The 26,062-nt window shown below is 35.8% G+C and overlaps 1 protein-coding gene across 1 annotated transcript in view; it reads right to left on the reverse strand.

Annotated features, from left to right (window-relative positions):
* Window positions 1–381: 381 nt before the first annotated feature.
* The window catches only part of LOC118889463 (gamma-taxilin-like), a 46,867-nt gene continuing 21,186 nt past the window's right edge, over window positions 382–26,062 (reverse strand). The window contains exons 5-9 of the mRNA XM_036841226.1: window positions 7,592–7,762; window positions 5,904–6,098; window positions 3,404–3,523; window positions 1,792–1,866; window positions 382–492 (exon numbers count right to left, since the gene is read on the reverse strand). Of these exons, the coding sequence (XP_036697121.1) occupies window positions 382–492; window positions 1,792–1,866; window positions 3,404–3,523; window positions 5,904–6,098; window positions 7,592–7,762 (672 nt within the window). The remainder of the gene's footprint in view (window positions 493–1,791; window positions 1,867–3,403; window positions 3,524–5,903; window positions 6,099–7,591; window positions 7,763–26,062) is intronic.

The following is a 26,062-nucleotide window of genomic DNA, read 5'->3' on the forward strand; positions in this document are numbered from 1 at the left end:
CAAAACATTTTTGTACACCAAATCTTAACTATTTTATAAATTTTATAAAGATGTCCCTCTACTTTAATATGTATAGATATCAAATTTAAAAGACTAAAAACATTTTAGGCAAATAATCTACCAATGTTTTGTGAAAGAACTGGGAGTGATCATCTGAAGTGATTCTTTTAAAAATCTACTCCTAAAGACAATTTGCCTTTAGTACAAAAATTTAATTTTGAGAGTATCAAGATCATTAGCAACTTGGGGTAATTTCAGGGCAAAATTTCTAAATAAGCCAGCAGAGGATAAGAAAAGATAAAGTTAAGATCAGGGTCAGACTCCATCCAAATAGTAATTATGCTTAAAATAACCGCTTATAAATTTAGTAGTGATATTCTACTAAAAATATGTAAATACCTTTTCCATTTCCTGCCTGAAGGTTGTAAACAGTTCATTGCTTTTTGCCATGGTAGTCTGGAATTCTTCAAACTTATCCATATAAAGAGAAAGCTACAGAAAAAAGTATCAAATATTCTGAGTTCCAGATAAGTGACATAAAATCCCGAAGACTATCAAAAGAACATAATGTGGCTAAACATTAGTTACTTGTTATAAGGGATAAAAAATGAGGGCAAATGCATAATAAATCTTTGAGCAGACATAAATGGCTAAAATTCTTATAACTCACTGAAATGCACTGAGACTTATGAAATTTTGTTGGTTTAATGTAACTGTACATCTTTAAAGTATACATTTACTAGCTCCATTTCATCAGTATAAACTACAGTGGTATAACTACACATTTCATATAATTATAATGCTTTATGCACTACCCTTCTCCTTACATTTGTAAAACTATTCTTAGAAAAAGATCATTCTTTCAGAGTACAACCTGCATAATTATTAGCTTGATATCAAGGCTATGTCGGTCCGTACCTAAGCAGGAAAATACAACAGAAGTCAAAGAATAGTTTGGCTGAAGGAGAAAGAATTTAGTGGGAGTATGGTTGAGAAAAAGATCTTCGAAAAGAGGTAGAAACACCAATTTTTATTTTAACCTCTACCCTCAAGGAATTTTTATTCTAGCTGGGAAAATAATGCTAACTGACAAGACCAAAGAGAATACAGAATGCAGAGTCACCTTTTCCTCCTCCACAGAAAATGAGTTCAGTTGGGGAGGGGAGTGCTACTGTAACATAACTGTATTATCTTCAAGATGAGGAAACAGAGGTCCAGAAAATAAAGTGGTTTGCCAAAGAAAAGTAGAAAAGAATAAAAGACGGAGGAAAAAAAAGTGGCTTTTCTACTTTCATTAGTGCTATATTAGGAATATTAAATAGATCCATGTGAATAGGATGGGGAGGGAGTAGGATATGATGCAATGACACTTAAGGGAGATTAGAAGTTATGGCAGTTTTAGCATGGTCCATTTTTATTGAAAATGGAACATCCAAGTATACTGTTCCACCTGAGAGTTCAATGCTGGCCAATACTGGGTAGTTAGTAAGTGGTAACTACCACACACCTGAACTTATGTGCCTAGATTACAAAACAGTGGTCAAGACACACCAGTAAGACTATGAAATCATCAATGAAAGCTGGAAACTGACATAGTAAGAGCATACAATATTTGCCTGGAACTGAGGGGTTTCTTTTGACTAGGGGTCCTAGTCAAAACATGATAAGTAAGTCACCCGAACTGAAGAGGAAAATTTCAGGAGGCCAAAAGATCTATTATTCAGTTCAGTTCTGGTTCAGGCTGGGAATCAGGAGACTCACAAATTCTGCTAACCTCTACTGTCAAGTTACCTGCTGTTTTAACTGTACTTCTTGCTGTTTCATTTCTTCAAACTTGTGCCTCGATTGTGTTGCTTCTTTTAATAGCTAGAAAACAGAAACATTCTGGCAAAATACTAATAGTAATTACACATTTGACTAAAATGTCAGATGACCGAACACTAAGCCTCCCCCTTCATTATTTTAACAAGAATCATGGGTCAATCAGTGAAACATCCTATTACATCAATTGCCTATTATCTCTATCTTTGATCTGTTAAACCTTTGTTAATACTACGGAATATAGAAATAATCTTTAAACCACTTACGGAGAAAAAGTACCTGAGAGGCATAGTAAGGTTTATAAAACTCAGGGTTAAATTGTTCTGTTATAGGTGAAAATAATCAGATGTCTACACTTCAAAGCAGCAAAACAGGGTGAGGAATCTTGACCTTATCTGGGTGGTTGAGAAAGCTCATCTACTTCAAGAGAGGCAAGATGAGGCAGGTAGAAAGTATGTGTAGCAAAGCAATGAAGACAAACTGGGTTTCTAATTACCTTTTTAAAAGTGGGGCAGATGAGTATCTAGTTAATACACCTGGGTTTTTAAGAAAATGGTACAGTAAATTTGCAAGGTAGGCAGCTGTGAAATTCAATCCTTGAACTTCTGAAATAATGTTACACATAGTGTAACTAAGTCTTAAAATATCCTCAAAGCAACCAGAGAGTATACTCATGTAATACACATATGTATGTACATGTGTTATGTATGTACACACACACACACGTACACTCATGTGTGCAAGCAGTTCATACTCCACATTGAAAACAGCAACTGTATCTTCACTGTCTATGGCTTTGTACTGAAGGTCCACGCTGTAAAAAATGTATCTCTCTAAACCCTAGACTCACACTAAGGATGAGTTGTTTACATCATGAGGGACACACAGGAATACTACTCATGGTATACGTATGCCGTACCATGTTTACCTCAGGGCCTAGGCTACTTGGATGAAATGCTGGATGGAATAGTTCATATTACTCTAATCATTTCTCACTTTATTAATTTAAGCATAGATGATTTAATTTATGTATGATAGATATGAGATTTCATTATGTTCACAATTATTGACAAGCAAAATAATCTGAGCAGACTCAAGGAACAATACTGTATGATTAGGAAAGAGAGAATTCTGTTAAATTTCATCAGAAAGTTATACCAGAGTAATTAAACAAGCAGTTTACCTGTCTTGAACTTTTAGAAAAAATGTAACAGAGAATGTAGGAGACCTGTTTTTGGTAAACTTGGTGTGAAATTTAATTGCCCCTCGCTCTCAAGGCCTAACTTGCCAATAACTGGCACAAATCTTGAACCTGGTGACCACTATCTAAAAATCACAACAACATTCTACATACAGAAAATCAAACGTGCAGGTCTTTCCACTAAACTTGGTATAACAGTTCCAGTATATTTTTTATATGAAAATTTCATCAGAAATACAAAACCAAATGTATTCTTACATTTCTCAATCTAGACAGTAAAAAAACAAATCACATGCCCCAAGATCTATGTAAAACAATGTTGAATGAGTTTAAGAGATTTAAGTGGCTTTGGTAACAATTTTGACACTATAATAAACTTACAAACTCTCTTTCTCTTTGATGTTTGTCATCAGCTTCCTTTATGAGCTGTGTTGTTTGCTGAAGCTTGGCATCCACAAGTTGTTGTTGCAGTTCCTTGTGTTTGAACACTTTATCAATATGCTAGAGGGAAAATAAAATTTATTCCATCACTTAATGAAAAAGGGTACACACTGGTGAGGGAGGTATAACACAAGTTACAGTAACTTGCCTCCCTGCTGTTCCTACCAATACTATGATAGCTAATAACACTGGGTCTTTCTGTGCATTTGCTTGAAGAAGAATCTATTTATATCACCTTGCAAACCACCCTACACCTACAATAAATATCCCCTCTGACTACTTCCCCATGCTTGTTCCTTGTTGGAGGTGGGCTATTCCCATCAACAGTTTTGTATTTCCTATTTCTGCTCTATATTGAAAACTAGGCTTAAACTATCAAGAAAAAGACTGAAAAGGAGCTCAAACTACTAAACCCATTCATCATACACAGGACTCCTGGACATTTTTTTCTCATTAAATTTTCCAGAATTTCATACTGTAGGCAGTAGTATGTAGTACCATGGCATAATGGTAGGAATAGCCTGGAGTCATATCCTGGCTTAGTGGAGAGGATCTTGGACAAATTCTCCCCATTGATGAATCTCAGTTTTCTTAACTAAAAAGGCTGATAAACACAACTACCTTGCAGAGTTATTGTACAAATCAATGCAGTGGTTAAACTAAGGGGCTTGGTGCCTGGCATATTAGTAAACACTTAGTAAGAGAAGATGTCATATTTCCAAACTAAATTGTTAAGTGGCACTTATGTACAATAAAGTAATCAGAACATCCATCTTGGAGAAATAGTAACTCTCTTAGTTAAATAACCCATGTAAGAGAATGAAAGGCTAATTGATAAGACATAACCTAATTAGCTTTTGAGGACTGTACCAGATCTGTCTTGAATTGCAGATAGTTTGATTATTAAATTATATCCTTACCCAAAGGAAGACAAAATTTTGTAATATCTCAAAAAAGATTTAGAAGTAATATGACAGACATACACTTTCCAAATTTGCTACATTAATAGCCAGGTAGACTGTCATTCTTAAAAACAACAAAACATAAAAGACTCCTTTAAGAAAGTGCTGACTCTATAAAAATAAATACAAGAAAAAAGAAAATTCATTGCATAGGCTTAAAAACTGTCTCTTCAATAAACAGAATCCAAGGAGAAAAAAAGAGAGGGAAACCTATATATTACAAAGACTTGAGACATAACAACCAATCAATTGTATAAGCCTTATCTGGACCTGATTCAAACAATCTTATAAAGTGGGAGATGGAGAAATGTGAACAGTGATAAAGTATTTGATTAGTTACTGTGAAATTTTTAGGTATGAAAATGGTATTGCATTCTGCTTCAAAAGAGAGTCTTGCCATTTCAAGATATGCATTTAAATAGTGGAGTGAAATAATATATCATCTTGGATTTGCTTGAAAGTAGATAAAAAATGTTACTAGGCACGAAAGTGAATAACTGCTGAAACTAACTGATGAATTCTACTTTTAATTTTCAAATTATGGAAATTAGAAAATTGTTAAAAGATAGAAGAATGGTTTGGAAAATGCTCAAAATCTTTAAAATGTTTTCAAGCACTACGTAAAACTATAAATTGAAATAATCTGAAATTTGAATTGAAAACTGCACAAATGCCACAATCTTTTTTTGTTGTTGTTGTAAAATACATATGAAGTTTTCCATTTTAACTGGAGATAATGTTTTTTACTTAGCAATTTTTACCTGTTTGCATAAGGGTCAGAATACATAAAAGAATAATATTTCACTAGTTTAAAGCACATTAAAGGCAGGGTATGCACCCTTTGGAAAACCCAAAGCTTCTCATCCTGTACTTTTGACCTGTGAAAGTAACAAAACTTAAATGAGCAGGTTATCACCAATTTGCTTTTAATCTAGACACCACCCAACTTCCTGACTAGTTTGTAAAGTAATTGCAATGACCAGGTTCTGCAGCCACAGATCATTCCTATAAACTTTTTACTTCATTAAGTGTACCAACAGGACTAGGTGATGGGTTGTTTTCTTCTCCCAAATACAATATAGTAGGGGGAAAGCAATGGTACTGTATATAGTACAGATTATTACAGAAGTCTGAGACATTCAGTATTTGGATGCCAAATACTTATTTATTGTTAGGTCAGATACGGGAAAAACAGTCTCTGTGCTAAAATCATATTCTTCCAGTACCACATGGGAAACAAGTACTACTTAGCATGTCTCCTAGAAATTACCTTACATATCCAAATCCACTGACTCCTGGGACATCAAGTGATGATCCCAATTCAGTTCACATAGTGCCTAACCTTTTCCTAAGAAATTACTGACTTCCACTATAAATATGCAGAAATTCTAAAACTGTCTGGTGACAATAAAATTTGTAAGAAGTGGCACAAAGTTTTTGGAAATAACAAGATGTCTAAACACAGAAAACACCTTTACCTCCTCCCTCAGTGCATACTGTTCAATGAGCTTCTTCAGTTTCTCTCCCAGTTCAATATTTTCCTGGTGGAGTTTGGCGTTGTGTACATCATGTTGTTCTAGTTGTGCCTGGATTTCATTCAAAGTAAATTGGAAATGTGCAGTTGCTTCTTTACATCTTTCTTCTTCTTCTCTTGCCTGCTGCATATTTTCTTCCTTATTATCCAAAAACTTTTTATTAATACTGTGAAACTATAGCACAAATGCTGAAAAAAAGATGTTGCTGCTATGTGGGTTCATATAATGCTGCCCAAAGTGTTACTTCTGAACTAAAATTTCTTCTTCCTTCTGGTCTACAGCCAGAAAGCTCTCACTGAAAATCAAGCAGATTTCCCAAAGTAGACAAAGTGATCATAGAAACACAAACTGCCCTGCTATAAATAAAGTGTTATCTGACCATCTACATAATCACTATACTACAGTACAAGTGAGGAGCCTGTCCACACAGTGTGCTTCTTCCACATTATTTTCCCAAATATCCTCCTCACTGGTTAAGCAGATTATCTTCTTAGATCAGCCTCAAGTGATATATATCCCATCTAGCAGCTTACTTTCTGAGTCACACCTTCCATTCCCTAGAGGGCAAGGGACAAATGGAATCTTTATTTTAAAAAGCTTACTTTCAACTCTTTCAAATGCCAAAAGACCTTTACCTAAACAATTATTAGTTCAGTCAAAATTCTGACCTGTTGTAAGAAAAAAAATCTACTTTTACTATATCTAAATCCAAGGTTTCAAAAGCAAAGGGAAAAAAAATACCCACATACTAGATCATGATTATTTCTTGAGTTGTCCTATATTCTAGTTCCTTGGGACTTTCAGAGATAGGGGTAATCAGAGATCAACCATGCTCAACCAAAATCATACGCCAACTGTACCTCTTTATTGCTAAAGGCAGATATGTCCCCTCCCATTATAGGAGGCAGATTCTTTCTAGAGTCTACTCTTTGTCCTTCTTCCCCTACTGATACAAATTTTGATACCTGTTCCCTCTTCCTTCACTTCCTTTACTACTTCCTTTATATCAGCTCAGGTATGACTACTATTCTAAGTATTTAGCAACTAAATAGTTGAAGATGCACAGAGTAGAAAGCAAACTATCCAATTAGCATCCATAGGAGAGCTCTGCCATGTGCTTTTCCTTTAAACTCATTTCGACTCAAGTCTGTAAGTTTCTTCATTTCAGCCAAGCCATTTCATTCCTTATCCAGGGAGAACAAGGTAATCAACTACATTAATGGTCAGAAGACTATGCAGTAACCTTAAACTTCCTAAGCAGGAGGGTTATTGACATAAACATCAATACATTCTAGCTTCCCTGTGATCAAATATGAGGTAAGGAGCTCTTCCTTGAATCTGAAACCAAATGTTGGATATAAAAAGTCTTTGATTTACAATGACATCACACAAAGCATTAGCCCAAGCAAAATAAAAAGCAAGGCAGTTTGTCTCTGAGGACCCCACAGACTGGTCTGCTCAGGAACCTAATCTACCAGAGCAATTGTACCCAGGATTTACCAACCAGCACCCATTAATGTAACTAAGTCCCACTAAAGCAAATGACACAAGGATTTACTTCAAATACATACATGGTAATTATAAAATCAGCCTAAGTACCTCCTGTAAAACAGAAAAAGAAACCAACTAACCTTTAATGTCTTATTGTGACGTTGAAGTTCCCTGCAAAGAGACTCTAGTTTGCTTCTTGCCAAGATAGCCTTGCTGTGTTCACTCTGCAACTGAACTTTCTCTTTCACAATCTGGGCTTGCTTCTTCTGCAGAATCTTCACTTGCTTCTGAACGTTCCTGAACTCCTCCAGCTAAAAGTAATAAGCACTTTCTTTAGGTTTAGAAAGTACAGTAAAAACTTTTGAATTAAAATTGGAAAAATAGCAATTATAGTCATGGAACTTTTTCTCCTACTCTTTTACTCAGATGTCATGAGAAAGTACACAAATCATTTAATGCAGGAAGAAAACCAATTTCAATGTCTATTCTTTTATTAAAAAATAAATCTCTTAAGAACACTTCTTATGAATCAACACCATCTAGTTTTATTTTTCTAAAAGAAAATTGTGAAAGACACTTTGTTGAAAAGGGTAAGCAGCACTCAGGAGTCTTTGTGAGTAAAGAAGGCAATTTTAGAGTTAGAGCAAATTCTTCTGTTTTATGCTAACAGACATTTCAATAAAGCTTTCAAAAAGAATAAACATTCACCCAAATACTCCAAGTGCAAAAGTAACATATCCAAGAAACCTATCAAGTCTCCTTACAGGTAAAATATTTACAGCTATTAAAAACAGCTTTATTGAAATTCCTGCAGGGAAAAAATAATCTTGCTTTTGTATCTTACTATGGTCTATGAGCAGAGCACACTAATTAAGTGTAGGTTAAATAGGTTCCATAGGTTCTATACAAATTATCTGTAACTAAACCTCTTTCTTCCCCCATCCAAAGTTCTCACATACCAGAGGATTAGTATAATCCCTATTGTGCCTATTGTAATTATACTCTTCAATGGTAACAATAATTTTAAAAAATACTGGTATTGCACCTCAGAAGCTGATATATTACACTGAATTGATTAGGTACTGACGTTGAAATAATAAACATTAATGATTTAAAAAACTGAATGAGAGTCTAGAAGACTCAAATGCACTCAAAGGCACAAATGCAATTAATTTTTTTGTTTGGTTATTTATTTGTTTATTTATTGGTTGCACTGGGTCTTTGTTGCTGTGCATGGGCTTTCTCTAGTTGCAGCAAACGGGGGCTATTCTTCTTTGAGGTGCACAGGCTTCCCATTGCAGTGGCTTCTCTTTGCTGCAGAGCACCAGCTCTAGGCGCGTGGGCTTCAGCAGTTGTGGCTCACGGGCTCTAGAGCGCAGGCTCAGTAGTTGTGGCGCTTGGGCTTAGTTGCTCCACAGCATGTGGGATCTTCCCAGACCAGGGATCGAACTCATGTCCCCTGCACTGGCAGGTGGATTCTTAACCACTGTGCCACCAGGGAAGTCCCTGCATTTAATTTATTTGATGTGGAGACACTGACAGAGTGATGGTTTCTCTACAGAAACATACTGCAGAGAGGTAGAGAGAATTTGAGGATTAATATTTAACAAAAACGTTATCTCACTGTTGCACTTTTATAATACTATAGTGAGAAACAGGTATTAAAATGATCTTCAGCGATGAAGATCCAGTTGCATTTTCATCTGCCTAGTTATATTTTTGGATACCCAGAGTTGGCATTACACCAGGCAGGTGGAATGAACAAAGGGGATAAGGAGTATTTCCAAAGAGAAATACTGATTATTATGAGTATGAAACCTAAGGAAAAAAAACAGACATAAAGATAGAAGGTGGTATGAGCAAAGAGAAAGCAGAGAATGTAGAGGTAGCTACAGCAGTTACAGAAAACAACTGCATTGCTGCACCAATGGTTACAGTCTGAATAGAGTATCTTTTGACTTTTCACCTCTGGAGCAGAGGACAGCCAGGGAGGGCACAATGATGAGGTAGTCAGGAAGAAGAAGCTGAAGTGACATCAGGGAAGATGGCACAGTGGACAGAGTCAGGAATCTGTTTCCACATCTAGACAACAACTGCACTGACAGAAACTGATATAATTATTTTGGAACTCTGAGGTCTATTCAAAGGCTTGCAATTTCCAGAGAAATACTTGGTCAGTAAATTGTAATTAATTTCGGTTCATTTAAACCAAAAGCAGTGTAGCAGCACTTATTCTTCCACTCCACAGCCCCATGGCAGGCGGCCATACTAAAATTCCTGGAGTGGCTTACATGAGCCAGGGTAGGCAATAAAGACTCAGTCCTCCAAACGTCAGGGATATGTGTTCTGACTCTGGATTTATAAATACACCTGATCATAAAAGGGTAGACACAGAGGTGGGCCACCATTGTTGCGAACACCTCCATGTGAAGAAGCATGTAGGAGACTGAAGGAAACAGGATCAATTTTATTATTTTCCCCTTCATTTATCCTTTTTATCCCCTTTGAAGAGCCAGACATTTAAGCACTAGAACATGCAAAACCAACCCCATCTGGGGAAATTTAGAAAGTCACCATGCAAGTCTAGGATCAAAGATGATGTGAGAAGATCTTAGATTTGCATCACAGGCTGATCTCTAACAGAGACACTCTACAGCAATAACAAAACAAAATTAAACAAAACAACAAACCTTGGTAAAGGGAGAGAATCTCATATCCAGAACTACCACACCGTAAGATTCAAATGTCCAGTTTTTAACAAACTACAAAAAAATCATAAGAGATACAACAAAATAAAGCATGGCCCATTCAAAGGAAAAAGACCAATCAACCAAATTGTCCTAGAGAAACACCAGATGGTAGAATTATCAGAGACTTTAAAATAACTGTAGTTAAAATGCCTAGAGTTAAAGAAAGATGCAAAGTCAGGAAACAATGTATAAGTAAAATGGAAAAGTCAATAAGGAGACAGAAACCACAGAAAGGAGCCAAAAGAAAAAAATCTGGAGTGAAGAGTACAGTAATTGAAAACAAGAAATTCACTAGAGGGATTAAAAATCTGATTTGAGCAGGGAGAAGAAAGAATCAGTGAACTTGTAGAATAACAGAAATTATCAACTCAGAGGAAACAGAAATAAAATAGACTGAGGAAACTATCTAGGAGCTGAGGTACCTGTGGGACACCATCAAGTGGACCAACACATCCATTGTGGGAGACCAAGAAGAGAAAAGAGAGAGAGAAAGGGGCAGAAAGGTTACTTGAAAACTAATGACCAAAAATTTCCCAAATGTGATTCCAAGATATGAATACACAAGCCCACCAAACTCTAAGAATGATAAAGTCACCACACTCACACTGAGACAGATAGTAATAAAACTGTCCAATGCCAATGACAGAGCTTGAAACCAACAAGAGGAAAAACAACTCATCACATACAAAGGATCCTCATTAAGATGATCAGCAAATTTCTCAGCATGAATCTTACAGGCCAGAAGTCAGCAGCTTTTTTTTTTTTTTGTATAAACATGTTTTTTTTTTAATTAGAGTATAATTGCTTTACAATGTTGTGTTAATGTCTGTTATACAATGAAGTGAATCAGCTATATCTCTATCTCCTGCCTCTTGGACCTCCCTTCACTCCCACCCATCCCACCCATCTATGTCATCATAGAGCACCCAGCTGAGTTCCCTGCGCTATACAGCAGGTTCCCACTAGCTATCTGTTTTACACATGGTAGTGTATATATGTCAATCCTATTCTCCCAATTTGTCCCAACCTCCCCTTCCCCTCCCCCCTCCGGGTCCACATGTCTGTTCTCAACGTCTGTGTCTCTATTCCTGCCCTAGAAATAGATTCATCTGTACCATTTTTCCAGATTCCACATACATGCATTAATATACCGTATTTGTTTTTCTCTTTCCAACTTACTTCACTCTGTATGACAGACTCTAGGTCCATCCACGTCCCTACAAATGACCCAATTCCATTCCTTTTTATGGCTAATACTCCATTTATATATGTGCCCCTCTTCTTTATCCATTCCTCTGTTGATGGACATTTAGGTTACTTCCATGTCCTGGCTATTGTAAATTGTGCTGCAGTGAACATCAGGGTGCATGCATCCTTTCAAATTATGGTTTTCTCCATATATATGCCTAGGACTGGGATTGCTGGGCCATATGGTAGCTCTATTGTTAGTTTTTAAAGAACCTCCATACTGTCCTCCATAGTGGCTGTACCAACTTACATTCCCACCAACAGTGAAAGAGGATTCCCTTTCTTCACACCCTCTCCAGCATTTATTGTTTGTAGAATTTTTGATGATGGCCATTCTGACTGATGTGATACCTCATTGTAGTTCTGATTTGCATTTCTCTAATAATTAGTGATGTTGCGCATCCTTTCTTGTGCCTCCTGGCTATCTGAATGTCTTCTTTGGAGAAACGTCTATTTAGGTCTTCCATCCACTTTTTTGATTGGGTTGTTTGTTTTTTTTGATATTGAACTCCATGAGCTGTTTGTATATTTTGGAGATTAATCCTTTGTACGTTGCTTCGTTTGCAAATATTTTCTCCCATTCTGAGGGTTCTCTTTTCGTCTTATTACTTCCTTTGCTCTGCAAAAGCTTTGAAGTTTAATTAGGTCCCATTTGTTTATTTTTGTTTTCATTTTCATTACTTTAGGAGGTGGGCAATAAAGATCTTGCTGTGGTTTATGTCAAAGAGTGTTTTTCCTATGTTTTCCTCTAAGAGTTTTATAGTGTCCTGTCTTACATTTAGGTCTTTAATCCATTTTGAGTTTATTTTTGTGTACGGTGTTAGGGAGTGTTCTAATTTCATTCTTTTACATGTAGCTGTCCAGTTTTCCCAGCACCACTTATTGAAGAGACTGCCTTTTCTCCATTGTATATTCTTGCTTCCTTTGTCATAGATTTTTTTGACCAGAGGTGCATAGGTTTATCTCTGGGCTTTCTATCCTGTACCATTGATCTATATTTCTGTGTTTGTGCCAGTACCATCATACTGTCTTGATTACTGCGGCTTTGTAGTATAGTCTGAAGTCAGGGAGCCTGATTCCTCCAGCTCTGTTTTTCTTTCTCAAGTTTGATTTCACTATTTGAAGTCTTTTGTGTTGCCATACAAATTGTAAAATTTTTTGTTCTAGTTCTGTGAAAAATGCCATTGGTAGTTTGAAAGGGATTGCACTGAATCTGTAGATTGCTTTGGGTAGTACAGTCATTTTCACAATCTTGATTCTTCCAATCCAAGAAGCATATCTCTCCATCTGTTTGTGTTGTCTTTGATTTCTTTCACCAGTGTCTTATAGTTTTGTGAGTACAGGTTTTTTACCTCCTTAGGTAGGTTTATTCCTAGATATTTTATTCCTTGTGTTGCAACAGTAAATGGGAATGTTTCTTCAACTTGAGATATCTGATTTTCCCTAATTAACTTTCTTTTGATATTCCCACTACCTGGTCTTTGTTGCAAAAACTCCTATATATCCTCTCTGCTCCCTTACCTCTTTGGAGCAGTCTCTTAGAGCTATCCAAGAGGCTGCGTCCCAGGCTATAGTCCTCACTTTTGTCCACCAAATAAAATATAAATCTCAACTGATAGGTGGTGCATTTTTTGGTTGACATCTCCTATATGAGGTCACCCTTCCAAAACAGGGCAAAGTAGTTAATTTATCTAATGCACAGAAACCAACACAAAGAGTCAAAGAAAATAAACAGAGGAAATAATTCCAAATAGAAGAAAAAGATAAAACTTTAGATAAATATCTTACTGAGATCGAGATAATTAATTTACCTGATAAAAAGTTTAAAATAATGACACTAAAGATGCTGCTCTCTGAGCTTTCAAGAACAGATGAGTGAAGTGAGCATTTCAACAGAGACAGAAAATACAAGAAAGTACCAAAAAGAACCACATAGCCAAAGAATACAATGACTAAACTGCAAAAATATAACAGAAAGATCAGCAGCAGATTAGATGAGGCAGGAAAAGGGCCAGTGAACTCAAATACAGGGCACTGGAACTCACCCCATCATAGCAGCAAAAAGAAAAAGAATAAATCCAAGTAAAGACAGATTACAGGACTTCTGGGACAACATCAAGCACACCAACATTCACATTATAGGGGTCCAGAAGAAGAAAGAAAGGGTCAAAAAGGCTCTTAAAGAAATAAAGCAGGAAACTTCCTAAACCTGTGGAAGGAAGACAAGATATCCAAATTCAGGAAGCCCAGGGAGTTATAAATAAGAGGGACCCAAAGACCCACACCAAGACACAATATATTTAAAAAATTGAAAGTTAAATATGAAGAGAGAATCAAGAATCTACAAGAGGGGCTTCCCTGGTGACGCAGTGGTTGAGAACCTGCCTGCCAATGCAGGGGACACGGGTTCGAGCCCTGGTCTGGGAAGATCCCACATGCCGCGGAGCAACTAGGCCCGTGAGCCACAACTACTGAGCCTGCGCGTCTGGAGCCTGTGCTCTGCAACAAGAGAGGCCGCGATAGTGAGAGGCCCGCGCACCGCGATGAAGAGTGGCCCCCGCTTGCCGCAACTAGAGAAAGCCCTAACACAGAAATGAAGACCCAACACAGACAAAAATAAAAATAAATAAATAAATTAAAAAAAAAAAAAGAACCTACAAGAGGAAAACAACTTCTTATGTAAAAGGGAAATTCCATAAAATTATCAACAAGTTTTTAGCAGAAACTCTGTAGGCAAGAAGAGAGAGACGTGATATAGTCAAAGTACTGAAAGAAAAAAACTAGCTACCAGGAATATTTAACCAGCAAAGTTGTCCTTCAGAACTGAAGGAGAGACAAAGAATTTTCCAGACAGGCAAAAGCTAAAGGAGTTTATCACCACTAGACTGACCTCTAAAGAAATGTTAAAGGGACTTCTTTAAGCTGAAATGCAAGGGTACAAATTAGTAATAGGAGAATATATGAAAGTACAAATCTCACAGTTAAAAGGTAAATCTACAGCAAAATTCAAAAAAACTAATGTAAAATTGGTGAATTAGCCACTTATACAGCTAGTACAACAGTGAAAAAGAAGTACCAAAAATAACTACAACTACAGTAATTTGTTATGAATACGTAAGATAAAAGATGTAAATTTTGACATCAGAAAACAAAATGTGAGGGAAAGCTGAAATGTACAGTTTTAAAATGAGTTCAAATTTAGATTGTTGTCAATATAGAATACTGTTACAAATATAATTTGTTTCATTTAAGCCTTAGGGTGATCTTAAAGCAAACACCTATAGATCCACAAAAGATAAAACACACACCATACAGAAAATCATCAAATCACACAGAAACAAAGCAAAAAAATAAGTAGGGAACAGGGTAATTACAAAACAGTCAGAAAACATTTCACAAACTGGTACAAGTAATATCTATCAATAATTACTTTAACTGTAAACAAACTAAATTACCTCTAATCAAAAGAGGAAGAGCGGCTAAATGGATTAAAAAAAAAAAAAAAAAAGACCCAACTACTTCATGCCCACAAGAGACTAATTTCACCTTTAAGGACATATAGACTGAATATGAAGGGACGGAAAAAGATTTCCATGAAAATGGAAACCAAAAGAAAGCTGGGGCAGCTATACTTATATGAGACAAAACAGACTTTAAAGCAAACTGTGATAAGTGACAAGAGGGTTACCATATAATGATTAAGCAGTCATTCCAATAAGAAAATATAGTATATACAATACTTATGCACCCAACTAAGTATAAAAAGCAAATATTGAGAGACTTAAAGAGGTAAACAGATAGGAATAAAATAATAGCAGGAAATTTTAATACCTCACTTTTCATAAACAGACAGATCATCCAGGAAGAAAATCAATAAGGAAACACTGGACTTAAACAAAACGTCAGATGAAAAAGCCTTAAAAGATATACCAAACATTCCAACCAAAAGCTGCAAAATACACATTTTTCAAGTGCACTTGGAACATTCTCCAGAAGAGATCATATGATGGAGTGTAAAACAAGTCCTAGTAAATTTAAGAAAACTGATACTGTATGAAGCATCTTTTACAAACAGTATGTTATGAAGCTAAAAATCAATTATAAAAACAAACTAGAAAATTCTCCAACATGTGAAAACTGGACAACATGTACTGAACAACCAAAGGGTCAATGAAGAAATCAACAGAGAAATAAAAAATATCTTGAAACAAATGAAAATGGAAAAACACTCCAAAACTTCTCAAATGCAACAAAAGCATTTCTAAGATGGATGTTCACAGTGATAAATGCCTACAGCAAGACACAAGAAAAATCTTAAATGAACAACCTAACTTTGTACCTAAAAGAACTAGAAGAAAATAAAGCCAAAAGGTAGGAAAAAGAAGGAAATAACAAAGATCAGAATTGAAGTATGAGGAGATAAAAAGACAACAGAAAATTTCAATAAAACTAAGAGTTGTTTTTTTAAAAAGAGATAAAAGAAAATTGACAAACCTTTAGCCTAACTCATGAAGAAAAAACCAGAACTCATATAAATAAAATTGGAAATGAAAGAGCAGACATTACAACTAATGCCACAGAAATACAAAGGATCATGAGACTACTGTGAATAATTATACACCAATAATGAACAATCTAGAATATATGGATAAATTCACAGGAGCATTCAACCTAAAAAGAGATTCACAAAGAAACAAAATCTGAACAGATCAATTACAAGTAAGGAGATTGAATTAGTAATGAAAGAACACCCAACAAACAAAAATCCAGGACCATATGGCTTCACTGATAAATTCTACCAAACATCTGAGGAATAAATACCAATCGTTCTCAATCTCTTCCAAAATTTCAGAAGAGGGAACACTTTCAAACTCATTTCATGAGGCCTGCATTACTCTAATACCAAAACCAGACAGGATATTATGAGAAAATTACAGGCCAATATCTCTACTGAACATAGATACAAAACTCAATAAAATATGGGCAAATTGAATTCAACAATATTAAAAGAATCTTACACTATTGATCAAGTGGAATGTATTTCAGAGATGCAAGGATAATTTAGTATCTGCAAATCAATCAATGTGATATATCACCTTAACCAAATGAAGTATAAAAATCATAGCATCATGTCAATAGACAAAAAAAAAGCATCTGACAAAAATTAACATCCTTTTGTAATTAAAAAAAAAAAAAACACCTTCCTAACAAGTGGGTATTACAGGGAAAGTATGTCATTACAATAAAGACAATATATGACAAGCCCACAGCTAAAATGTCCCTCAGTGGTGAAAAGCTTAAAGCTTTTCCTGTAAGATCAGGAACAACACAAAGATGCCCGCTCTCACCACTTTCAATCAACATGGTAATGGGAGTCCCAGCTACAGCAATTAGGAAAAAAAATAAAACATATTGAAATTGGAAAAAGAAAAAGAAAAACTGTCAATATTTGCCAATGATATATAAATTCAGTAAAGTTGCAGAATACAAACTTGATATACAAAAATCAGCTTCATGTCTATATACTACTAACAAACTAACAGAGAAATGAGAAAGCAATCCCATTTACAAATTGATCCAAAAGATAAAATACCTAGGAATAAACTTAACCAAGGAGGTGAAAGACCAGCAGTGAAAACTATGAGACACTGATAAAAGAAACTGAAGACGTAAACAAATGGAAATATATTCCATGCACATGGACTGGAAGAATTAATATTGTTTCAAATGTCCATACTACCCAAAGCAATCTATGGATTCAATGCAATCTCTATCAAAATTCCAATGGCATTTTTCACAGAACTAGAACAATCTTAAAATATGTATAGAACAAAATACTCGGAATAGCCAAAGCAATCTTGAGAAAGAAGAACAAAGCTGAAGGCATCACAGGCTATATTACAAAGTTATAGTAACCAATGCAGTTTGGTATTGTCATAAAGACAGACACACAGATCAATGGAACAGAACAGACAGCCCAGAAATAGACCCTCACACCTATGATCAATTAACCTATGAAAAAGGGGGCAAGAATATACACTGGGGAAAGGGGAGTCTCTTTAATAAATGGTGTTGAGAACACTGAACAGCCACATGCAAAAGAATGAAAGAGGACTCCTATCTTACATCATATACAAAAACTAGCTGCACAGGTAACCATCAACAAAATGAAAATTCAACTTACTGAATGGGAGAAAGTATTTGCAATTATATATATGATAAGGGGTTAATATCCAAATTCAACAATTCAATAGCACAAACAAACAAAAAAGACATTCAGCTAACCAACAGGTACATGAAAATCCTCAAAGTCACTAATCTTCAGGGAAATACCAATAAAAACCACAATGAGATATAACCTCACACCTGGCTGAATGGTTATTAACAAGAAGACAAGAATAACAAGTATTGGAGAGGATGTGGAGAAAAGGGAACCTTTGTGTACTGTTGGTAGGAATGTAAATTGGTGCAGCTACTATGGAGAACAGTATGGAGGTTCCTCAAAAATTTAAAAATAAAACTACCACATGATCCAGAAATTCTACTTGGGAAAATTTTTCTTGAGGAACCAAAAATACTAACACATAACTGGATAGCCACGGCATAGAAAAAACCTAAATGTCCAAGGATGGATGAATCAAATTTTACAATGATATACACACATACACTTACATGATATACATATATATATGACATAGACAGCTAGAAGATGATATAGACACACACAGACAATGGCATATTATCCACCTACAAAAATGGAAAGAAATGCTGGCATTTGTGACAACATAATGGAACTTGAGGGCATTATGCTAAGTGACATAAATCAGACAGAGAAAAACAAATACGTGATCTCACTCGTATGTGGCATCTTTAAAACAAGAACTCAGATACAGGTAACAGATAGGTGGTTGGCAGGTGAGTCAGGGAGCCAAGAGGGGGGCCATAATTGGTGAAGATGGTCAAAAGGTACAAACTTCCAGTTATAAGATAAGTGACTGCAGGTGACTATAGTTAATAATACTGTATTTTATACTGGATAGTTGCTAAGGCAGTAGATCTAAAGTTCTCATCATAGGAAAAAAAAACGTGTAACTACGTATGTTGATGGATGCTAACTAGACTTATTGTGGTGATCATTTTGCATTATATATTGATACATATGTACATATCTAATCATTATGCTGTACATCTCAATGAAAAAATAAATAAACATATATGAACATGACTGAACTATATACTATCTATGAGGTTCATTTTATATCTAAAACATAAACAGGTTGAGTATATGACAGAAAAAGATATTCCACGTAATCAAAACCAAAAAAGGTGTAGAGGTAGTTATATCAATCAGAATATCGTTAAGATCCCAAAACTACCCAAAGTGATCTACAGATTCAATGGAATCCTATCAAAATACCAATGATGTCTTTTGCAAAAGTAGAAAAATTCCTCCTCAAATCCTATGGAATCTCAAGGGATCCAGAACAGCCAAATAATAATGAAAAAGAACAAAGGTGAAGGTCTCAAACTTGCTCATTTTAAAACTTACTACAAAGTTAGAGTGATCAAATAATGATGTACTGGCATAAAGACAAACAAGGGAATAGAGTAAACACGGAAATAAATTTTCAAATATGTGGTCAAATAACTGTCACAAGGGTGCCATGACCTCTCAATGGGGAAAGGACTATCTCTCAACCAAAGATGCTGAAGAAAGTGAACATCAACACTCAAAAAAGAATTTGACCCTTACCTAACACTAATACAATACTTAAATCAAAGTGGATCAATGACTTAAATATGAGTCCCAAAACTATAAAACTCTTAGAAGAAAACCTAGGGGAAAAAACTTTGTTAACACTGGATTCGACAATGATTCCTGAGTCTCACACCAAAAGCAAAGGCAACAAAAGAAAAAAACTAACAAATCTGACTTTATCAAAATGTCATCAAAGGATACCATCAAATTAGTGAAAAGGCAACCCTCAGAAAAGCAGGAAATATCTGTAAATCATACAGGTGATATAAGATTAATAGTCACAATATATAAAAAGCTCCTAAAGCTCAAGAACAAAAAAAATTTTTTTTAATGGGCTAAGGACTTGAACAGACATTTCCCTAAAGAAGACATACTCATGGCCAATACATCAAAAATACACAACGTCACTAATCATTAGGGAAATGCAAACAAAATCACAAGGAGATAATCATATACCCATTAGGGTGACTATTACCAGAAAAACAGAAAACAAGTGTTGGCTAGGATGTGGAGAAATTTTAATCCTTGTGCATTGCTAGTGGCATGCAGTCACCATAGTAAACACAGCATTACCATATAATCCAGCAATTCCACTTCTGTTCAGAATAAACACAAAAGAATTAAAACAGAGTACTTGAACAAATGTTTGTACACCCATGTTCAAAGCAGCACTATTCAAAGCAACCAAAAGACATAAACAATCCAAATGTCCATCAAAGGATAAACGTGATACAAACAAAATATGCCTAAATAGACATTTCATCAAGGAAGACGTACAGATGGCCAAGAAGCACATGAAAAGATGCTCAACATCACTAATATTAGAGAAATGTAAATCAAAACTACAATGAGCTATCACCTCATGCCAGTCAGAATGGCCATTATCAAAAAAGCTAGAAACAATAAATGCTAGAAAGGGTGTGGTGAAAAGGGAACCCTCCTACACTGTTGGTGGGAATGTAAATTGATACAACCTCTATGGAAAACAAACAGTATGGCGGTTCCTTAAAAAACTAAAAATAGAACTGCCATATGACCCAGCAATCCCACTCCTGGTCATATACCCTAAGAAAACCATAATTCAAACAGAGACATGCACCACAACATTCACTGCAGCACTATTTACAATAGCCAGGACATGGAACCAACCTAGATGTCCACCGACAGATGAATGGATGAAGAAGGTGTGGCACATATATACAATGGAATATTACTCAGCCATAAAAAGAAACAAAATGGAGTTATCTATAGTGAGGTGGATGGACCTAGAGTCTGTCATACAGAGCGAAGTAAGTCAGAAAGAGAAAAACAAATACCATATACTAACGTATATATATGGATTGTAAAAAAAAAAAATGGTACTGATGAACATAGTTGCAGGACAGGAATAAAAAGGCAGACACAGAGAATGGACTTAATGACATGGGGTGGGAGGGCGAAGTGAGAGTAGCATCGACATATATACACTATTGAATGTAAAATAGTTGGCTGGTGGGAAGCAGCAGCATAGCGCAGGGAGATGGGCTCGGTGCTTTGCGATGACCCAGAGGGGTGGGATAGGGAGGGTGGGAAGGAGGCTCAAGAGGGAGGGGATATGGGGACATGTGTATGCATATGGCTGATTCGCTTTGTTGTGCAAACTAACACGGTATCGTGAAGCAATTATACTCCAATAAAGATCTATTGAAAAAATAAATAATAAAGATTATCGCTAATCACACACACACACACACAAAAATGTGGTATATACATACAACACTGTATTACTCAGATAGAAAGGAATGAAATTCTGATATATGCTAGGACAAGGATGAATCTTAAAGATACTACACTAAGTAAACTAAACAAGGCACAAAGGGACAAATACTGTACGATTCCACTTACATGGGATACCAAGACTAGTCAAAATCATAGAGAAAGGAAGTAGAATGATGGCAATTAGTGGCTGAGGGAGAGGAGAATAAGGAGTTATTGTTTAATAGTTATAGAGTTTCAGCTGAGGATGATGAAAATTTCTGGAAAAGGACAATGGTCAATGGTTGCACAACAATGTGAATGTTTTTAATACCACTGAACTGCATGCTTTAAAATGGTTTAAGTGATAAATTTAATGTTACGGATATTTAACCACAATTCAAAAAATTCCTCAGGGGCATGGGGGGAACCCAGCAAGTGCTGGCAAGAATGTGGAGAAACTGAAGCCCTTGTGCACTGTAAGACCGTAAAAGAATGCAGTTCCTGTGAAGAAGACAATTCCTAAAAAACTTAAATACCAATTAAAAACATTTTTTAAACAGTAATTTTATATCATGTATATTTTACCACAATAGAAAAGAAAACAAAAGGCCAGGGCCAGAGTTTCATCTGGACTGTTCACAGTGAAGCAGCATAATTACTGGGACCACAGTGGGTCAGTGCAAAAGCCTTCAGTGTGGGAGAAACGATCAGAAAAGTGGGTAAGTGACAGCAACAAAAAGAAGAACAGCAGAACAGCTAGATTTGTCTTAAATCTTAAGAAAACGGAGGACATAGAAACAGGAAGGGTCCACTTACAAGTACTGAGATACACGTGGAAGAAAAGACCAAAATGGAGTAAGGTCTTAAGGGGAGAACCAGCTTTCAATAACAAGCTGAAGTACTGATCACAGAAGTGGCCATGAGTTTTGGAGTTTGCCATTTCAGAAGACCATGAAGTTTTTATTTTGTTTTTCCTGGGAGAAAGGCGGCGCAGGGGAGGACCTTTTCAGATACCTTCCATCTTCCAAGGCCTAATCCCCCTAGTCCTAGATACTATGGCTTTCACTGTGCTCAGAAGGCAAGGTTTATTCTGGCTTTCTTACAGAAGAACAAGGGGCAAGTCAGAGCCTACAAATCTGCTACAGTTTGGTATACAGACTAGGAGACCAAGGCCTAGGAATTTATTTCTCAAAGACCACTGGCACTGGCAGCTGTGATTATGCAGGAGTTAATAACAAATCCAGATAACCCGCGAACTCCACCACACTGCGGTAGTCCAGGAGAGATTCCAGGCAAATGCATACGGTATTCTGCAACATCTAAACTCATCTTAGACACACAACCAGTGTTTCCAACAGAGAAGGTGCCTCAAAGATGGTTAGAGTCCCACAAGGGACTCATTGCTACTTAAATGTCTGCCCCATAGGCAGAGGCACTGATAAAACTGTAAGATAATAGAAGTGGCAACTCAAAGGCCTATCTCTGTTCTTTTTGTCCTATTTTGGCGGGAAGTAGGTAGAGAAGATTGAGATTTTTGAAACATGGCTTTTGAGTCGAAGTAAAATTATGTTCTCTTCGCTGTAGTAAAAAATGCACAGCGGGCTTCCCTGGTGGCGCAGTGGTTGAGAGTCTGCCTGCCAGTGCAGGGGACACGGGTTCGGGCCCTGGTCTGGGAGGATCCCACATGCCGCGCGGCAGCTGGGCCCGTGAGCCACAACTGCTGAGCCTACGTGTCTGGAGCCTGTGCTCCACAACAAGACAGGCTGCGACGGAGAGAGGCCCATGCGCCACGATGAAGAGTGGCCCCCACTCGCCGCAAATAGAGAAAGCCCTTGCACAGAAATGAAGACCCAACACAGCCAAAAATAAATAAATAAAGTAAAAAAAAAAAAAAAAAAAATTAAAAAAAAAAAAAAAAAAATGCACAGCAACATGCCAAGGGGAAAAGGGGCAAAGGAAACTAGATAATCAATATGCACAGAAACACAACTAATAAATACATAAGAAAATATTAAAGTCAACGAAGTGCAAAGATATTTTCCATTTAATAAGCATTACTGAGGACTTTCAATACACTATATCCATACTTTTTCTGTATCTCCCCCACTTAAAAAATGTACAAACCAAGACTTTTTTCTCTTCTTCAATAAAATGCATCATGTCTCCTGTCCCTTTTCTATTGGGTTATCTGCCTTTCCTTACCACTCTGTACATGCTATTCATATATTCATGATTCTAATCCTTTGTTGGGTATCTGCTGAAAATTTCTCTAAGGTGTCTTTAATGAGACAGGATTAATTTGAATAAAGCCACACTTTGCCATTATTTTCTGTTATAAGTGTGTTTGGTTTCTTAAAGAATTCCTTGGTTCAAAAGTGAAAAGTACTTATGTACATTATTATCCCAAACAATTTAGTTCATTTAATTTTTCTTATATTTTTTATTTTTAAAATTGAGGTGACATAATATTAGTTTCAGGTGTACAAAATAATGATTTGATAGTTGTATACACTGCAAAAGGATCAACACAATGAGTATAGTTACCATTTATCACCATATGTTGTTACAAAGCTTTTTTTTCTTTTGAGGAGGACTTTGAAGATCTAGTCTCTTGGCAACTTCCAAATATGCAATACAGTATTACTAACTATAGCCATCAAGGAGCACCTTACATCCCCATGACTTACTTTATAGCTGGAAGTTTGTACCTTTTGAACCCCTTCACACATTTGCTCACCTCCCAACCCCCACCTCTGGCAACCACTAATTTGTTCTCTGAACCTATGAGCTTGTGTGTGTTTCTTTAATGCCACATATCAGTGAGATTATATATATGTCTGTCTTATTTCACTTAGCATAAAGCCCTCAATGTTCATCCATGCTGTCCAAGCAAATGACCAGATTTAATTATTTTTTTAGTGATCAAGACTGAATAATATTTCATTGTATGTGTACATATTGTATATATATTTCCCAGATATATGCATATACATTTCCCACGTCTATTTTATCCATACACCCACTGATTGTCCCAAACCTTGGCTATTATAAATGATGCTGCAAAGAATACTTAACTTCAAATTAGAGTTTTCATTTTCTTTGGATAAAAACCCAGAGGAGAAACTGGTGGATTATATGGCAAGTCTATTTTTAATTTCTGGATACACCTCCATAATGTATTTACATTCCCACCAACCGTGCACACGGATTCCCCTTTTCCCACATCCTTATCAACACTTATCTTGTATCTTCTTGATAGGCATACTAAGGATGTGAGATGACAGCTCATTATAGTTTTGATTTACACTTCCTAATAATTTGTGATGTTGAGCAACTTTTCATGTATCTGTTGGCCATCTCTTTGTCTTTTTTGAGTAAAAAAAAAAAAAAAGGTCTATTCAAATCTTCTATCCCATTTTTAACTGAATTTCTTGGTCTTTGCTATTGAGTTTTATGTACATATATTTACATATATTTTTATCTATCTTTATATATCCTGCGTATTAACCCCTTAACAGATATATGATTTACAAATATTTTCTCCCATTCAGTAAGTTACACTTACAATTTTTTCATCATTTCCTTTGCTATGCAGAAACTGTCTAGTTGGACATAGTCCCACTTATTTTTGTTCTTGCTGCCTTTGCTGTGGCATCAAATCCAAAAAATTACTGGGAAGACCAATGTTAAGAAGCTTACCACCCATGTTTTCTTTTAGAACTTTTATGGTTTCAGGTCTTACATTCAATGGATTCTTTAATACATTCTGGGTTACTTTTTGTGTATGGTCTAAGACAGAAGTCCCCTTTTTTTCTTTTACATGTGGTTGTCCAGGTTTCTCAAGACAATCCATGCAAGAGACTGTCCTTCTCCCATTGTATATTCTTGGCTCTTTTCTTATAAAATAATTTAGCCATGTACGCATGAGTTTGAACTCTCTGTTCAGTTTCACTGATCTATGTGTTTGTTTTTATGACAATAACACACTGATTACTATAGCTTTGTAATATAGTTTGAAATCAGGGAGCAAGATGCCTCCAGCTTGTTTTTCCTTTATAAGTTTGCTTTGATTATTCAGGGTCTTTTGTGGTTACATAAAAAAAACACTTAGGTTGTTTGTTCTATTTCTGTAAAAAAATGCCATTGTACTTTCATACCAATTTTAATGAATCTGTAGACTGCTGTGGGCAGTATGGACATTTCAGTAGTATTAATTCTTCCAATCCATGAGCATGAAATTTATTTATTTCCATTTATGTGTGTCTTCTTCAGTTTCCTTCATCAATATCTTATAGTGTTCAGTGTACAGGTTTTTCACTTCCTAGATTAAATTTATTCCTAGGTATTTTATTCTTTTTGATACAATTTTAGAGTGGAACTCTTTTCTTAATAGCTCTTGCTGAGGAGAAATCCAGCTCATTTTTGTAAATTAGTTTTGTATCTAGGAACCTTACTGAATTTGTCCCATTAGTTCTAAGAGTTTTTTTGGTAGGGTCTTTAGGGGATTCTGTACAGTATCATATAATGCCACTTGCAAATAGTGACAGTTTTTACTTCTCTTTCTTGCCCAATAGCTCTGGCTAGGACTTGCGATACTCTGTTGAATAAAAGTGATGAGAATGAGCATCCTTGTCTTGTTCCTGTCTTAGAGGAAAAGCTTTCAATACATCATCTTTCGGTATGTTAGTTGCAGAATTTTCATACACTGACTTTTTTTTATGAGGTACATTTTCCCTACATTCACTTTGAGAGTTTTCATCATAAACAGATGTTGAATTTTGTCACATGATTTGTCTCCATCTACTGAGGGGATGTTATGATTTTTATCCTTCGTTTTGTTAATGAAGTGTATCACCGATTGATATGAGAGGCTGAATCTCCCATGTACCTCTGGAATAAATCCCACTTGACCATAGTGTATTATTCTTGTAATGTATTGTTAGATTCAGTTTGCTAATATTTTGTTAAAGATTTTTGTATCTATATTCATCATGGATACTGAAGTGTAATTTTCTTTTTCTTGTGGTATCCCTGTCAGCTTTGGTAACAAGGTAATGCTGGCATCATAAAAAATAGTTAAGAAGTGTTCCATCCTTTACAACTTTTTTGAAGAGTTT

The sequence above is a fragment of the Balaenoptera musculus genome, chromosome Y (genome assembly GCF_009873245.2).
Source record: "Balaenoptera musculus isolate JJ_BM4_2016_0621 chromosome Y, mBalMus1.pri.v3, whole genome shotgun sequence".
NCBI lineage: Eukaryota > Metazoa > Chordata > Mammalia > Artiodactyla > Balaenopteridae > Balaenoptera > Balaenoptera musculus.